This window comes from Myotis davidii, unplaced genomic scaffold (assembly GCF_000327345.1).
Source record: "Myotis davidii unplaced genomic scaffold, ASM32734v1 scaffold933, whole genome shotgun sequence".
NCBI classification, from domain to species: Eukaryota; Metazoa; Chordata; class Mammalia; order Chiroptera; family Vespertilionidae; genus Myotis; species Myotis davidii.
In genome coordinates this window covers 621,969-640,688 of record NW_006285240.1, presented here as the reverse complement: position 1 = coordinate 640,688, position 18,720 = coordinate 621,969, and the positions used below count along the sequence as shown (strand labels likewise).

Sequence of the window (18,720 nt, the reverse complement as noted above, 5' to 3'; positions counted from 1 at the left end):
GAAGGCACTGGTACAGCCAGGCCAGCTGTTTACCCTGGCATCTGTTCTCCTTGGTCAGCGCTCAGGCTGAATCAGTAGCTACATCTTTTGAACATATCAACCCTGAAATTAATACATAGGCATGGAAAAAATGCTAGTCTTCAATCGTGTCTTTACCTTTGGACTAGTTTATGAGGCAGCAGGTGTAGCAACTTGGTGTAGCACAGCTCTATGCCACCTGGTGGTATCAATTCTCTTATGTAAATACCAATGTAATTATCTAATTCAGAAGAGTCTTTATCTCTTACGGGGCATCCAAGGTTCAGCTCCCCGGAACATGAAAAGGCAGCTCAGCCTGTTTTCTCATTAGTGAAATGCATAAGCAGGTGGAACTTGGCTCTGGCTAAATTAGTCGAGGCCTCATTGTTCCTACACCTCCCAGACAATCATCCCACTGACGGATGAGCTCAACCAAGATGGAGTCTGAAGTGAGCACAGTCTGTCTCATTGAGCCACGGAAAGAAACAGAAACTCTATTTTTAGTAGTGGCCAGTCTTCATTTGACGATGCATAACAATGGGCTAGCAGACTTTATCCTCCTTTTTTCTTTAAGCCTAGTTGGAGAATTAAAGCATTTATTCCATGTCTCTTTTTCATATCCTGCGATCGTCCTTAAAAAATTAGCTTTTACCACAGAACTAATACATAATTATTACAGAAAAATTAAATAGGTAAAGTAAAACACAGACAATCAAATCCCCAAATCCCACCTCAAGGAAAACACGGTAGCATTTTGAAATGGATTAGTCTAGTTATCTCTTTGTCTCTGTCTCCCTCTTTATATTTTTGATAGCTTTAAAAGTTGGAGTTCTTTCTTTTTGAACTCTGAACTTAAAAATAAAAAATCTTGGAGGAAAAAATTTTCAAATTATCTTACACATTCTTTTGCTGTCTTTAAAACGACTCAAGTTGTCACTCTGACCACTGATTATTGTCATGAGTCATTTTCATGGGAGTCTCTTTAAGTTATAACTTTTGCTACTTGTGTACCTGCTTCATGTCAATAAAAAGTTACCAAATTCTCCATGGACTTGAATCTCTCATGTGGTATAAAAAGCATGAACTTTATTTAATAAGTTTCTGGGTTTTTAAATATTTATTTCTCACTTCTTTTTTTTTTTTATGCTTTGTGGAGTTCCTGGAGCACTAGATGTGGGTGACTGACCTTTTTTCTTTTTTTTTCTTTCTTTTATTTTTTTAATTTTTTATTACAAAGGGTATTACATATGTGTCCATTTTCCCCCCCGCCCTAGACAGTCCCCTAGCCTCCCCTATCCTCCAGTGTCTTATGTCCATTGTATTTCTCACTTTTAACTATGTCTTATTAGAGTTGAGATTGCATAAAATGCAACCTCTGAATTAGAGATATTTTAAGTATATTTTGAAATTAATATAATTAATTAATTCCCTTTTCATCTTTCTGCATGTGGTTACCCAGAAATAAAAACCATTTGATTTGTGGAATTTATGGAACTGAAATAAATTTTAAAAGGAGATTTATAATTTAGCTAAGGAGTCACCTTTATTAGCTGGTGTTAATCAGGTGACTATGTTAATGAGGATGGGTGGGGGTCTTGCTGAGGTAATCAAAAATCCTCTCTAAATCTTAGTTGCTTAACACATAAGCATTTATTTCTTGTTTATGCAAAGTATACTTCTGGTTTGATGACTCCCTGAGGTAGATTTCTTCGAAGTGGTGACTCAGGGATCTTGTCACGTATCATCTAGGACATGAAGTTATCAGGGTCAATGCAGCAGAGGAAGAGATATCACAAAGAGCTCACACCCCCTCTCAAATGCCTTCACATTAAAATACTTCAGTCTGGGAGTAACACATGTCGCTGCCACACACAGCCCATTGACCAGTAACTACCAGGGAGCTGATGCCCTTGCTGTATGCCCACAAAGGAGCAGAGGACCAGATATGGATGAGTACTGCCGTTCTCCATCACAGTGACCTTGGGCAAGTAACTTCACTTTGTCTCTATGACAGAGGGGTCAAACTAGGTGACGTTCGAACAATCCTTACCTCTTCTCACAGTCCCTGACTCTCAGTATTTGATTTCTTCTTACTATGAGGGTTGTGTTTTTTACTACATTGTAGGCATTATTTTATTGTTATTGTAAGGCTATCAGGCATATTCATGCTAGTAAAGGGCAGATGCTGTGATGCATAGTGTAGCCGATGGTTCAGTGAGAGGCTTCTGAAGGCACATGATCTGGCTTTGAATCCAGCTTGATCTCTTACTGGCAGTATGATCTTCGGTTCTTTGTTTTACTTCTCTCTGACTCACTTTTCTTGTTTGCCCTCTTACCCCCACCCTCCCCTACCTTCCTTCTGAGGTTTGACGGTCTGATCGATGCTCCTCTGTCATGTTTGCTTTTTAACTTAAAGGTAAAATGGGGATAGGAATAGTATCATCCTTAAATATCAAATGAGTGAATTCATATAATGTTATCATAACAATGTCTGGAAGACACTAAAGAGTTCTATAAGTTTATTTGATTTTATTTTTTATTACTTTTAAAAAGATGGCTATCCTTTTTGCCCTGGCTTGATACGTGTCCGCACAGTAATAGCTCAATAAGTTGTTGTCTTTCATGTCTTGGTGTGATTAGCTAGCCCAGCCCATGCGAGTCTCTTTAATCCCTGACACATTAAATGGAGTCACAAACAGTACCTGTAGGTGATTTGGGTCTTTGCCCAAGACCACCAGCTTCTTTGTTCTGTGCCTCATCTGCTTTAGCCTAGATTCCATCCCTGCCTGACTCTGTCTTGGCTCCATATTCGAGTTGGATCCTGCCTTTGGCTCATGCAAGCTTGGGATTCCTGCATGGTTTCCACCCATCACTGAGCTCTAGCTTTATTTAGCTCATGGACTTCCTAGGCTGGCCCTTCGATTCCTGGAGAATGCACCCACCCTGGGTGGTAACTCCACACTTTAACCTTAGTCCCTCAAGACTCAAAACCTGCTCAGCTTTTGGTTCACACTGAGGCTCAGTCCTGGCCTTCACACAGGGTACATTGGCTGTACCCTTTGAGTGTGGGCATTTCAGATGCCACCTAACCCTTATCATCATCCCAAATCAATGACACGCCCAGGATGTTAAGTGTTATCTCTTCAGGTGGAACATCTGAGCAAGAATGTTTTTCTTTTCCTCCTGCATCTTAAGTGGATTGTCCTGGGGGACGAGTTGAACATATTGCAGCTGCAGAGAAGGTGAGAAATGCATGCAATTGCTCTCCAGCATGGGGATGGCCTGGTCCTCTTCCCCTTTTGCTTTTTAGCTCAGTGGTTCTCAACCTTCTGGCCCTTTAAATACAGTTCCTCATGTTGTGACCCAACCATAAAATTATTTTCGTTGCTACTTCATAACTGTAATGTTGCTACTGTTATGAATCGTAATGTAAATATCTGATATGCAGGATGGTCTTAGGCGACCCCTGTGAAAGGGTTGTTCCACCACCAAATGGGTTGTGACCCACAGGTTGAGAACCGCTGTTTTAGCTGGTCTAGTGAGGGATCCTCTGTGAATGGTTGCAAGCCACTTGCTCCCGGCACACAAATACTTTCATGTCAAGCTCCACTGAGATCATCCTGTCCCCCACTGGCTAGAGAGAACATCCAGTCATGCTGGACTGTGATGCAAGCATGTTGTTTTCTGCTTCTCTTGGTCCTTTTCCAAGTTCTACCAATGGACAGGGTGGTACTTTTCCCACAGTGCACAGTGCTAAGCCTCTGAGATTTATGCAGAGGGGAAGAATTACATCACACAGTATTGTCACCCTGTCCCTGAAATAATGATAAATGAAGCTGCAGCCTGCTTTCCCCCCAATCTGCCTTCATAATCTTGTATGGCAAACAGGTCAAATTTGTCCCTGCCAAATGCAATAAATTCTTGTCTATGGTTTTGGAAAAAGATAAATCATCAGAGAATAATCTCCAAATACTCTGCAAAGGTTCTGTAGCCCCACACCGGGTATCTAACAGTAGAGAATTAAGAACGTTGTGCAAATCCAAATTTTTTAATCCTCACCTGAGGATGTGTTTTTATTGATGAGAGAGAGAGAGAGAGAGAGAGAGAGAGAGAGAGAGAGATGAGAGAAATAGATCAATTGCCTTCTGTACATGTCCCAAGTAGGGATTGAACCCTGCAATCTAGGTATGTACCCTGATCAGGAATGGAACCCACAACATTTCGTGTACTGGACGATGCTCCAGCCAACTGAGCCACACTGGCCAGGGTTGTTAGTCTGCACTCCCCCCCCTTTTTTTGCAATGAGGAAAATGAAGGTCACTGAGGAAAAAAGCCTCAACCTTCAGATTCCAAGTTCCAGGCCTTCCCATAGCCTCAACGTCTCTCTCTATCAGTTTGCCCATTGTGTTGGAGGTAGGACTGGGATAAATTTCGGGAGAGAAACTGTAGCCCTTGAATTGTTGATCTCTCCTGTCCTCGGAGGAAAGCAGAACATCAGGCTTGCTGGGAACCTGGACTTTTGAGTCCCCAGGAGGAGAAGAGGCCTGGTGTGCCCCTCTGTCCTGCGCCATCTTCCTGCCCAGCCCGGCCCGGCCCGGCCCAGCCACTGTGGAGCTGAGCCCTCCCTTCACTTGGGCTCCCACCTGCAGTGACGCACGGCGCCTAGTCACACCCCGGGCCCGGCATAGCACAGGTGCAGAAGGGGTGTAAGAAGACACTCTCTCCAGCTTGGAACAGAAGGGACTCCCTTCTTTCGTCTGTTGTTTATTTGTGGTTTGAGGTCAAGATTCACCCGAGGCCAGTGAAGAGATGATTCTATACATAGTCAACTGATGATGGAACTGCTTTGGGGTTCCCAGGAATTTCCCAGGAGGTGGTGAGGTATCACCAGGGCAGCCCTTTTTGGACCTAATGAAAATGTATTGTGCCAGGCTGCTCATCACTTAACTTTACAGATGTTCCCAGAGGCAGCGAGGCATACACAGTGCCCAGCCACTGGGAAGCAAACCCTCCCCCAAGGGAGGTCCGCTGCCCACTTTGCCGAGGCTAGCTTGGATGCGTCCTTAGCTGGAGATAACAGGATCCACTCCAACCAGCTTAAGGAGAAAAGGGCCTGTCAGCGGAAAGCGATAACTTGCAGACCCGTTATGAAGGCCAAAGACAGGGAACCGAGGTTGAGCATCTAGGAACAGCTGCCCAATGTAAACGGGAACAGAGCTGCTAAGGGGTGGGCTGCCTTGTCACGGTCATGGAATAAGGAAGCAGCTGCGGCATCCAGACGCAGCCACCACGCGGCCAGCAGAGTCCCGCGGCCGTGATCCAAACCGGTAACCTCCACGTCCCAGGCCCTGCCTCTCTTCCCAGTGGCTCAGTTCTGAATGGAAGTCTCACACTAGGGCTTCTGAAAGGCAGAGCCTCAAACACATCTGGGACTGTCGGCACATGGGGGGCCGCCTGTGCACCCTAGCTGGGTTTAAAAAGAGTGGAGAGTGAAGCTCTCAACAATACTTTCCACAGTGCTTTTAACCCACTCTCTCTTGTCCACTGGCATATTAAAGAACAAAGCTTTTTTTTTCTGTCCATCTGTCCTTCCATCTGTCCATCATCTATCCACCTATATATCCATCGCTCAGAGTTTTGCACTTTGGGTATTTTATTTTTATCAGTTTCAGAATGTATCGAAAAGATAAGGATTTTTTTAAAAAAAAGTCTAATAAAATATCATTATTACACTAATATTTAAAGCAGTAACCCCTAAATATCATCAAATATCTAGTTGGTGTTCAAATTTTCCCAATTGTCTCATAATTTTAAAAACTGTTTGAACCAAGTTCCAAATTATGATGGTTTAGTGCTTACAAAATGCAGTTGATTGATGTCTCTCCAGCTTCTTTTAATCTATAGCTTCCTGGCCCCTCTTCCCCCGCTGCCTTGCTCTCCTCTCCCGTTTTTCTCCTCCTCCTGTTTTCCTTCTCTCTCTCCCACCTCGTCCCCCTGCCCTCCCCCTTCTCCACTTTCTGCTCTTTCTCTCCCTCTCCTCTTCCAATGTATTTGTTAAAGGGCCCGGGTCACTTGTCTTAGAGAGTCTCTCACAGTCTGGGTTTTGCTTCCTGTGTCTCCGCATTATCCTCTGACGTATTCCCCCGTATTTGTATTTCCTACAAAGAGGCACTTACAGCTAGAGGCTAATTTTATTTGGGTTTAATCGGAATAGTTGGGAGGTTTGTGTGCACCACTCAGAGGCTTGCGATACCTGCTTGTCTCTCTTTTGGTGACATTAGCAGCCAGGCGTGGATGATCATTGCCTAGATCCTGCATTTCATTAGGGGCTTGCAAAGTGTTTAGAGTCTAAGTCCTTCATTCCTGCCTCATGTATTAGCTGGAATAAATGAGGGACAGACCAAACTCGGCCAGGACTTAAGTGGCCTGTGTCATCTTCCAAGTGTTTCCTGGACAGGTTGGGTTTACTTGGCAAAGCAGAGGGTGTTGGCTTCCTTCTCGCTCTTTTTGTCTCTGTGGGCCACTGTTTAACTTCACGCTGTTAGATGGTATACCTCAGTGGTCAGCAAACTCATTAGTGAACAGAGCCAAATATCAGTACAATGATTGAAATTTCTTTTGAAAGCCAAATTTTTAAAACTTAAACTATATAGGTAGGTACATTGTTATTAACTTAATTAGGGTACTGGCTCACTCAATTCGTGTATGAATCGTGTGCGCCTTCCCAGCGCTGCATATCCCGCGGCCCATCTGCACCTTGTCTCCTGTCACCCAACCGACCAACGCCCCCCACTTCTTCTAACGCCACTTCTTCAAAATAGACTTGCCCAGGCCAAAAACAGACTTCTACGCATGGGCCACAAAGTTTCAATCACACTGTACGTGCGCACCCACACATGGTATTTTGTGAAAGAGCCACACTCAAGGGGCCAAAGAGCCGCATGTGGCAAGCGAGCCTTGGTTTGCCGACCACTGGTATATATTCTCCAAGAGGAGGTAAACATTTTATTTTCCCTTTACAAAAGTGCTACATGGCTATTACAGAAAATACCAAGAGCCAAAAGGTGTGTGTGTGGGTGGGAGGGGGGGACCAAACCCATCCATAATCTTAACACCATATAATTACTTCTTAACATTTTGCTGTACTTTCTTTTAGTCTTTTTGACCATACCTATATAAATATTGTCTACTTGACACAAATAGGATTAAATGTTTATAAACTTAAAATCATCTAATATTATTAGTAATTTTTCATGTCATTATTTTTTCTTCAATATAATTTTTAAATTTAAATCTTTATTGTTGAAACTATGATGGATGTCCCCCCTCTCCCCGCATTGATCCCTTCTGGCCTGCCCCACTCGATGTCCCCCCCGCCCCCTTTACTACCATTGCTCCTCTCTACCCAGTTCCACCCCCACCCCAGGCCTTCCTTCACCACCCTACTGTCTGTGTCCATGGGTTATGCATATATGCGTACAAGTTCTTTGGTTGATCTCTTTCCATTCACCTACCCTCCCCCGCTTTCCTTCAATATAATTTTTAATGATTGCACAGCATTCTTACTCTGTTGTCTATAATTATTCACATTCTTAGTTAATCTAGAATTTTGCATTTTTTTACAGATGAAAATCTAAAAATTAAAAATGCTTTTCTGTTCTGAAATCAGTATAAATATTGCCCAGTGGGACCCATAGCCCACTCTAATCCACCCTAATGTGGTTGAGTGCCCAGTGGTAAATAAAGCAGGACCTTCCTTCCTTCCTTCCTTCCTTCCTTCCTTCCTTCCTTCCTTCCTTCCTTCCTTCCTTCCTTTCTGTTCCAGCTTGTACACATTGCATAGAACTGACCTTCAGCCCTGCAGGCCTTCTGCAACTCTACCTCAGTGTTAGGCTGCCCCAGGAGAGAGTGTGTGTAAGCCTTTTGTTATCAATACACTTTAATCTTATCCTTGTACCCAGCCCACAAAGTTACGATAATGAGAACTTGAACTCTTCGGGACGTTACTGTGAAAGATCTTTCCTCTGTAGGCATCAGAAAGTGCTGAGAAGTCTTAGCTGAGCAACGTGCAACGGGGAAGAAACAAGAATTTGGACCACCATTTGCTTTCCTGAATGCAAATCTTTTGAGTGGTTGAATAAGGTAAGAATGACTCTATTTTCTTGGAGAGGGAGGGATGGATCTTGAGTCATCCGTTGCCTCAGAGATCTTGATGAAACCCCAAACCTCCACGCCATTTTCTTAGCTTTGGAAACCCATTTTGCCATATCATTACTTTTTTCTTTCACAGTCCTGAGCAATAGGCACTTCAGCATGGTAAAGATGTGACAAGTGGCTTGCTGTTGTCTCATTAGAGCCTCATCACTGACCTTCTAGGACAGTGGTTCTCAACCTTCCTAATGCTGCGACCCTTTAATACAGTTCCTCATGTTGTGGTGACCCCCAACCATAAAATTATTTTCGTTGCTACTTCTTAACTGTAATTTTGCTATTGTTATGAATCATAATGTAAATATCTGATATGCAGGATGTATTTTCATTGTTACAAATTGAACATAATTAAAGCATAGTGATTAATCACAAAAAATATGTAATTATATGTCTTTTCCTATGGTCTTAGGCGACCCTTGTGAAAGAGTCGTTCAACCCCCAAAGGGGTTGCGACCCACAGGTTGAGAAACGCTGTTCTAGGATTATGCTAGATTAAGCGGGAACCATAAGGAAATGTATATTCCTTTAAAATGTAATTCTTGGTCCATTTGCCTTCTGAAGCAGACAAGACATTTGCTTTAATGTTTGAAATCAGATTTTACCCGAAGATATTTTTTCGTTGATTTTTTTTTAGAGCGAGTAGAAGAGAGAGAGAAAGACAAAGAGAAACATTGATGTGAGAGAAACACATCGATTGGTTGCCTCCTGCACAAGCCCCGACCATGACCTTGGGCCAGGAAGGAGCCTGCAACCGAGGTACATGCCCTTGACTGGTATCGAACCTGGGACCATCCAGTCCACAGGCCGATGCTCTATCCACTGAGCCAAACCAGATAGGGCTGAAATCAGATTTTAATCATTATGAGACATAATAGTACTAATGGCTTCAAAAAGAATTGTGATATGTTGGCAGTAATTCTGGCAACAAAGTAAGAGTGGTGAAACACATCACTAAAATCTGAGTAAGAGGTGGAAACTCTGATGTTAAATCAAGTGCTGCTGTTGACTTGTGCAAAAGGCCGGTAGTGGTAATGTCACCAGAGAAAAACTAGCCACAAAAAAGTATGATTTTGTTGTTTGTTACACAGGCTCCTGCCACATGACTACATTTTTTACATATATAATGTGCCTACAGATGATCTGGGGTTGGGAGGTCTACTTGTCCGTCATCCATTTTTTCATTGCCCTTTTTGTACAGAAGTTGTCTCAGCTAACAGAAAGGCTTACAGAAACCAAAGTTTAGAGCAAGAACTAGGTGTACTGGGTTTGAAGTTTGCTACTGAAACAATAGCTAATGACTAATAAACCTCTTTGGATCATCAGTTTCAGAGGCATCTCTTAGATGTGCTTCCTGACTTCGGGGGCGGTCAGTAAAACCTGGGACCCAGATGCAGAACTAATTTGTTGTGCCCTAAATTTAAAGTTGTTCCTACTGCTGATCTTGATGGTGGTCATGGTGCCATATGGATGAGGAAAGCCTACCAATAACCAGGAAGTTTAGGAAGACGTTTCAGTCTCCTTGTCCATTCCCATTTCAGCCCTTCCTCTGACTGATTTTTAACCTCTAGTCCAGGGGTTGCAAAATAAAATGACTACATAGACCAGGTAGTAACTTAATTATACAAGACCCATGGGGTAGGGACTATGGCAAGTTGGAGAAGGCATGCACCATCTAAAAAGAACAGTACCTACCAAGTTTTGAAACTTTTGGCAAATGGGAATGCTGGCTCAGTGTTGCCACATTTTAGAAAGTATTTTGAAAGAAATTTGAAGTTTCAGATTTGTAAATGTGGACTCTATAGAAAAATTGTGAGACTTAATCTTTTATCTTGTCAATTAAGTCAAATTGAAACAAAAAAATTGTCTGGGCTGTACTACACACAATTGTTTGTTGCCAATTTACAACTCCTGGGGGTGGCAGCATCTTAGCCACCATTGGGGCGGAGGTAAGATGTGGGATTCCAATCCCATCTCACTGCTCAGGCTTCCTAAAGCAAGTCCCTGCCTGTGATTCCAATAATCCTCTAATGGTCTCATATAAATGCCCTTCAAGGACCATGAAGAACAGAGTCTTTGCCAATTTGGAACCCAGTGATGAATGTCAACATTTTGAGCACTTATTACATTCCATGGAACCAACAAATTATTACTTGCATTATCTCCTCTTATTTTTATGGGAACTCTACGAGATAGATACTAAAATGATCACCATCATATTCCTATTTACAGATGGAGAAACTGAGGCTCATTGTCTGGGATTTCCCAAGTTCAGTTGCAGTAAGTGGCAGAAATGAGATTTGAATTCTGGAGTCAGACTTCAGAATCCAATTTTTAATGACCATTATTATACTTTCTCCTGTTATACGACTTTTCAGCTTGTATAGTCCCTCCGCGTAATGATGAATTCTCCTCCTAAAATATCCTAAGGACTTTGTAAGGACATTTTCTGCTTTTGTAGAACACAGAGGCACTTGTATTTTTATCCCCTTCATTTGCTACAAGGTTTGCAAAATGTGTGAAATCCTTATCACTGGAGAGGAAAATGTTATTAACACCTGGCTTGAGACCAGAGATGCCAACCCCCTTTTCCAGGCCATTTTCTTCTCAGGTAGTATTTAAAGTTAGAACATGGGGTGTAGAGGCCTACAGTTTGGATTTCACCTCCATGTGGACAAGATAATTTTACTTAGTCTATGATCACAGAGGAAAGCCCCCACCTCAGCAAGCCTTCTCCCAAGTACAAACAATGTGGGTGGGTCCGTCATCCCCGTGGACAGAAGTGCTCCAACCTAGACCCATAAACAGCATCATCACCATGAAGGAAAGCAGCAGTGATGTAACCGAGGAACGCAAATAGATTTTCACTTAGCTGCCCATGCCAAAGGATGAGTGGTGGATGCCAGGACGAGTACTGTGCTGAGAAAGATTTGGAAACCCCATCTGAATTTATCAAGAGTGCTGTAATTGACTGGTCTTGTCTGCTATGGGCTTGGGATGTGGAACTAGTGGTGAATGTGCTTTATGCTTGCCTGGGATAGTCTGTTCATATGAAAGAGCTAAGACGTCTCAGGCAGATGGAAGCACATGCGTTTTAATTTGTGATTCTGTCTTTTTCTGTCTCTTCCTTATTTCTTCTTCCATCTCTGCTTCTTTCTTAGGAAAAATGGCCAAACGTACCTTCTCCACGTTAGAGACGTTCCTGATTTTCCTCCTCATAATGATGACTGCTATCACGGTGGCCCTTCTCAGCCTCTTGTTTATCACCAGTGGGACCATCGAAAATCCCAAAGGCAAGTGTCATGGGCTCTCTTGGATGCTGCGCCTAGGCCTGCAGGAAATTCCTCGTGACTGTGGACACGAAGGCAGGAAATAGTGTCTGTTGATAATGCTGATAATGGAGGCAAAGGGAGAAGAAAGATCCACTAAATATCAATTAGCCTTTTAAAAGCCTTGAAGACGGGAGTGTTGAATTCACACCCTCAGGAGGGCCAATGAAGCTCTGTAAAAGAGCTCGAGTCGGGAGGGGACCAGGATGAGGCAGCTGCAGTTTTGGTGAAGAGGGTCCCCAGCCCCTCCTGAGTGCCAGCTGGTTGTTGTTATGATAAACACGGACTCAATTCTCCTGAGTTTCAAGAGAAGCTAGAAATTTGGGTGTTTAGACATAGCTTGATTTCTTTTTCAGCACTACAGATGAATTTAATTTTTAAAAACTGTCTAAGCTCTATTTACAGGCAATAATGGGCTCATGGGTCTTTATAAAGTAACCTCTGGCCTAGGTTATATTATACCTGTTAAATGAGTAAAGACAGTGGGGTTTGAATGCTCTGACCAAGGTAAAGGGAGGGCTGGACTCAGGCCAACTGGAGAAGGAGATGCAAGTCTGAACCCCGGTTTTCTCCTCAGTGGCCTTTTCTCTTTTCCAGTGTCTTCTCCACCATGTCCCCATGCTTTGAATTTCCTGCAAACACAGAGGACCAGAAATCCTCCGTGCTAGGAGTGGGCAGAGCAGGGTCCTGGACTACTAGATATGAAAGGCTCTGTAGGGCTTATTTAGTTTTAGCTCTTAAAATGAGACTCAGGGAGCCCTGGCCAGTATGCTCAGTGGTTAGAGGTTGGGCCCACAGGTTGAAGGGTCAAAAGTTCAATTCCCAGTCAAGGGCACGTACCTGGGTTCCATCCCTGGCCCTGGTCAGGGTATGAGCAGAAGGCAACCAATGGATGTGCCTCTCTCACGTAGATCTCTCTCCTCCCTTCTCCCTCCCTAGCCCCTCCCTTCCTCTCACCCTCTCTATAAATCAATGGGAGAAATATCCTTGGGTGAGGATTAACAAGAGAGAGAGAGGGAGAGAGAGAGAGAAAGAGAGACAGAGACAGAGACAGAGAGACAGACAGACAGACTGACTCAGGGAGGTTGTCTATAATTACGGCAACTATTTCCATAGTGGAAGTTGCTGTTTATTGAAGGGTTACTTTGTGGCAAGTGCTGTAATCAGGAGCCTACATCAATTTCTTATTTAATTCTAATAAGGTTCCTATGAAGGTTGATGCCAGTCTTAGTACCATTTTATAGATGTGAAAGCTGAGACTTTGAGATCACAAAGAGCTTGCCCTTAGCTATGTAAGTTTTGCTTTGGTTGGCACCACATGACTATGTCAGTATCAGTAAAGCAATAGCAAAGCCTCCTGCTTCCTTTCTTGCAACACTAGATGTCCTACAGAGAATGTGGGCTCGGGGAGGAACAGACACAGATCCTAACTCCCTCTGGAATGTGGCTGAAAGGCGTCAGATTCTTAGTTGGAAGATCTGGTTTGGACACCTGCTTAAGCATATGCTCTCTGAATTCTTGGTTAAGTCACGGTCTTGGCTTTAGTATTCTCATATGTAAACTGAGGAGATTGGACCAGGTGATCTCTAAGGCGTTTTTGTTTTTGTTTTTTGAGCTCCGGAAGTCTAGGATCCCATAATGAGTTAGTTGCTAATCTCTTGCCTAAGTACTTCCTGAGCACTTGTACCTTCTGATACTGACTTCTGCTGCCTTGGCCATCCCTGGCTGTGTCCAGGTTGTAAACAAACAAGTAAACTGTGTATGTAAGATGTCTAAATACATAAATAAAACCAAAGCTCTAAGGCAGTCACTGCTCTATATTTTCAATATGCAGTAACATATTTATTGTTCAAAACAACCCTTGGAAGTAGGATATTATTATTATTATCTCTATTTTATAGATGAGAAAAATTGGGGTGAATAGCTTAAGTAATTTGTTCAGCCAGTAATTGGTAAAATCAGTTTTCCAATCCAGATTTCTGGCATCTGTCCTTTTATTCTCAATGCTATTCTGCCTCCCTGATATTTGTATGTATATGTGATATACATATTGATAAGAAATGTAGTGTCTACTTATGCATATATGGTGACATGGGAATCATTAGCATAAGATAGGACTATGTCAACAAGTATACAACAATCTAGGTTGCATTAAGACTAAGTCTTTAGCCCTGACCGTTGTGGCTCAGTGGGTTGGGCATTGTACCATGCACGGATAAAGGTTGCTGGTTGGATTCCCAGCAACATTGTGGGCTCAATCCCTGGTAGGGGGTGTGCAGGAGGCAGCTGATCGATGTTTCACTCTTACATTGATGTTTCTCTCTCCCTCTCCCTTCTTCTCTCCCAGATATATATATCTTTTAAAAAAGAATAAAAGTCTTGAGAAGGCTGAGGAAGATCAAAGCAGGGTAGAGACAGCTGGGGTGGCACCCTGGAGATGAGGGTTTGAGCTGGATGTGAGTGTGATGGAAATGAATCAACTCTGAAGGTGGTAGTGGAGATTGGTTGGTGGAGTAGAAAGGAATAAGGACTCTGGATGGAGAGAATGGCAGGAACGAATCCCAAGAGGCTGCATTTAGTAGGTTGTGTGTCAGGAACCTGGCACATGATTTGTTTGGCTGGTGTGGAAGTGCATGGTGAGTGAATGAAGGGTGATGAGTTTGCAAGGAATGGCTTGTGAGGAGAAGCTGAAGGAGGTTTGATGGAGATCTTGATTGTTTAGTTGAAACATATGCAGTAAAGAAAAAGATCATCCTTAGGAATGATATAAAACAAGTCCCTGAGATGTTTTCTACCGTGTATCATACACACAAACAATATACAAAGATTTTTTTCCTCAGGAACCTGAATTAGGTGTTCTAACTAATGCTGACATGTAAGTGATCTGAATTGTGGTTTCTTAAATATCTTACTCTATTTTTATTTTTTTTTAACATTTTATATATTACTTATTTAATTGAGTTTATTGAGTGACATTGGTTAATAAAATTATGTAGGTTTCAGCTATAGAATTCTACAGTACATCATCTGTACTTTGTGTCAACCACCCCAGTTCAAGTCTCAAATATTTTATTCTATTTTTTTGGATTCAGGTTTTCCATCCACCGAGAGCCCTCAGGCCACCCAGAGCCCCACAGCCGCCCAGGGCTCCACAGCCCCTCAGTTCTCCACACTCACACAAGGTCCCACAACCACCCAGGTGGACCCAGTGACTACCACCCCAGAGCCTCCTCTATTTCAGAACTTCAGTGGCTACCACATAGGTGTTGGGCGAGCTGACTGCACAGGACAAGTAGCAGATATCAATATGGTAGGTAAATCATGGGCTCCTCAAAGAGACTGTGAAATAAAATTTTATTATTTTGAATCCTGCATTTATTCCTGATTATTATAGCATCATCTTGCTTTCCTATTGACTTCACTGCTGTGTAAGACTATGAGTATTGCCTATAAGGAAGAAAGGATCATTTATTTAACCACAACTCCCTTGGAAAGACAGTTGGCCACTTTTTATGAAATGGCAGGACTAGGAAACTCGAATATGACAGAGGATGGGCAGGTACTGTAAATGACTGAAGTAGGTCAGTGTAAGATGTTCAACATCTAGTGATCCTCAGTTTGGGGACAGTAGGAAGTTGTGGGCATGGTGGTGCATCTAGAAAGTGCACGGCCCCAACTAATTGTTGCCATGTAAGCATGTGGACTTAGGGTTGCTATATCTGACAGTTTTTTCAAAAGAAGCCAGAAACATCTCTGGACTGAAGATCTGAGGGTTTAAGTATCTCACTTGGAAAATGTAGGCAACTCTAGTTAGTTAAAACTGGAAACCTGGCATGGGCCAACAGTGCGTTAAGCCAAGTAAAACCCTTCAATGTGTTAGGTGTGGTCTGTTGGCTGTTAGCATGCAACTTCTTCGCTCTGATGGTGGTAACACTGTTTATATCAACACTTCCCTAGGAAACCAGAGCTTCAGGTTGTCTGATGGGATTGTCTCCTGTCTACCAAATAATCTTTAGCTTCAAGGAATTATAGTTGACCCTTGAACAATGAGGGGGTTAGGCACACCAACCCCCACACAGTGGAAATTCATGTATAACTTTCGACTCCCCCCAAACTTAACTGCAGTTGGCCCTTTGTAGCCACAGATTCAACAAAATGCAAATCAAAACATTATTTTTGGTCCACAGTTGGGAATGTAAAAATACTATTTTAAATCCCTGGTTGGTTGAATCCAAGGATGTGAAACCTATGGACCTGAAGGGCTGACTGTATTTATTAAAAAAAAGTCATACATAAGTGGATGTGCACAGTTTAAACCTGTGTTGTTGAAGGGTCAACTGTATTCCTTGCTGTCTATTCTGAAAACTGACTCTTGAATCATTGTAACCCTAAATAAACACCCACATGAGGGCCAAGCAAGCAGTAGAAGGAGCATTCTGAAGACTTGGGTAGACTTTAAGGGTGGGTTTTATGACATGGTAAGAGAAGGGGCAGGGATAGATGTATTTGATCTGACTTGGCTTAGGGAGGAACAACATGAGAGAAGCCAGGGTTAGGTACTTAACCATAAAGTTATGGTTAGATTATTTAACCATAAAGAAACCATTTTCTTCAGGTAAAAAACAAAACAAAACATACACATTGGCAACTCAAGTGAGGGAGCCTTCAATTTGAGAATGTTCCCCCTCAGTGTGCATGGTGGGAGGGGAACTGTTTCCTTGCATAGTACCTTGGATTGGTACGAGAAAAGGTCTTATTTCAAAAAACAGAGAAGCCCTGAAAGCTCTCCAGGACAGTTAACACAGTTCTGGGCCACATCAGCTCCTCCCTCACCCATAAGGCAATGAATCGCTCCTGTCAAGCTTTTGCTACTTTGCCTTTACTTATTTCTACACAGAAGAGTAAAGACTCTTTTACAGGTGTTGGCTTTGTTATTGAAAACACATGGTCTCACTCAGAGTTTTCAGTGACCTGTGGACTGTTTTTATTTGTCTTTCTTAAGTGAGCCTGCTTTCTGGTGGGGTTGGGGTAGGGGGCACGAGATGAGATAGAGCGCCTATGATTCTCTCTCCCCCTTTAGATGGGCTCTGATGGTCTCTCCCCCTTTAGATGGGCTCTGATGGTCTCTCCCCCTTTAGATGGGCTCTGATGCTCTCTCCCCCTTTAGATGGGCTCTGATGCTCTCTCCCCCTTTAGATGGGCTCTGATGGTCTCTCCCCCTTTAGATGGGCTCTGATGGTCTCTCCCCCTTTAGATGGGCTCTGATCGTCTCTCCCCCTTTAGATGGGCTACGGCAAAGGTGGCCAGAATGCACGGGGCCTCCTCACCAGGTTGTACAGTCGTGCTTTCATCATGGCAGAGCCAGATGGGTCCAATCGAATGGCATTTGTGAGCATCGACATAGGCATGGTATCCCAACGGTTGAGGCTGGAGGTAAGTGATTGATGCGAGGAAGAAATGACTTGATGTTAAAAAAAAGTCAGTAGCTAAGCCCTCCTTGTTTTTCATCCAGTGAGTTTCTACCACCTGCAACTTTATAGGCTCTTGACAATCCAGCAGAGTGATCCGAATTTTTCCATTCTGAATCATCTTGGTCAAGGTTTGCTTTCAATTCTGCGGGTGGTGCATCATCATTATTGATTGCTAATGTTATTTGAAAGTTTATTACTTTCCAGGGGACCTTCACATACATTATTTCATTTAATCTTCTTCGATAGAAGTCTGAGAGTGTCAATTAATCAGTAACCCTTCCTTCAAGTTTTTAGACAACTGAGAATGGATGTAAGTAACCTGATGAGAATTAAAAATGCAACACTGAAATGAGGTTGGCCATAGATTGCTGAATCTGGGTGATAGGCAGACATGGGGATTTTATTATATTACTAGTAGCCCTGAACACGAATCTGTGTGCAGGTAGCTCTCTGTGGGGTCTGGCCGCTCCATGCCCGCTGCCCAGAGGCTCTCTGTGGCCCAGAGGCCCATCTGTGGCCAGGCGCGGAACACTTGCCTTGTTGCTGGGGCAACGGCACAAGCATTCCATGCCCCAGCCTGGCCAGAGGCCCATCCTCGGTGGGGTATGGAACATCCCCCCCCCCCAGCTGCTCTGTGCCCGCTGCCCAGAGGCCCTCCGCTGCCAGGGTGGAATGCTTGCCTTGTCGCTGTGGCAACAAAGCAAGCATTCCACCAGGCCGCTCATGCTGCCCGCTCTTAGCGGCTGCCCCCTGGGACTGGAGGACTCCAGGGGGGCTGAGAGGATTGTGTGCCACCATCTTGTGGCTATGGGTGCCGCCATCTTTGTGATGGATAATGGTTAATTTGCATATTACCCTTTTATTAGATAGGATTCTGATTATGTTTGTGTGTGTTTGAAAATTTCCATAATAAAATTTAAAAAGAATAAGTTAACTCAATTGATCTTTAAAATGGATTGTAGAGTATGGCAGGCTCTTCTGTGATTTTCCCCAAATTTAGGTCTTATTTCCCTGTGGGGAGAGTTGAGTTTAGCAGAAAGGTGCATTGAGGACATGTCTTGGGCTACCTGAGACTTGTAAGGCAGACAGAGTGAGAGCAAGAGAAAGAGAGGAAGGAAGAGGAGATGAGGTGGGGAGGAGTGAGAAATAGAGTGGTGGAAATGGCTTCCAGATCTATCTCTCTAAGCCAGTTTCTGCTATATTTTCTGCCTCAGATCAAGTCACAGAAAAAGAATGTGCTCTCTGATGCCTGTTTATATATTCATGAGTGAGAAAGTGGGGAGACAAGAGTACCTAGAACAATGACCATTACATGTCAGTTATTCAGTGATGAAGGCCTAAATACCTTTTCCAATGTCACTCTATCTTGGGGAGCGTGGGGGGGCGGCGTGGAATGGAAGCCTCTTCCATTTATGGAAACATGAGGAGCGGGAGATTAAGTAATTTCTCCACCTCTACACTTACAACAAAACTGAGGTGGGTCTGTTTTTATCCCCTTTTTATGAATAAAGAAACTGAGTCTTTTTAATACACACACACACACACACACACGCGCACACACACACACACACACACACATATATATATACACATACATATACATATACATATACATATACATATACATATACATATACATATACATTAGCCTTACATGATCTGTCCTCCCTGCTTTCACTCTGACCTCATCTCTT

General features: G+C 43.2%; 1 protein-coding gene across 1 annotated transcript in view; it reads left to right on the top strand.

The window, feature by feature from the left end:
* ASAH2 (N-acylsphingosine amidohydrolase (non-lysosomal ceramidase) 2) overlaps nt 1–18,720 on the top strand; it is a 98,632-nt gene that overhangs the window by 11,902 nt on the left and 68,010 nt on the right. Inside the window, exons 2-5 of the mRNA XM_006755840.2 lie at nt 8,049–8,160; nt 11,388–11,519; nt 14,648–14,865; nt 16,839–16,988. Coding sequence (XP_006755903.1) covers nt 11,393–11,519; nt 14,648–14,865; nt 16,839–16,988 — 495 coding nt within the window. The 5' untranslated portion in view covers nt 8,049–8,160; nt 11,388–11,392. The remainder of the gene's footprint in view (nt 1–8,048; nt 8,161–11,387; nt 11,520–14,647; nt 14,866–16,838; nt 16,989–18,720) is intronic.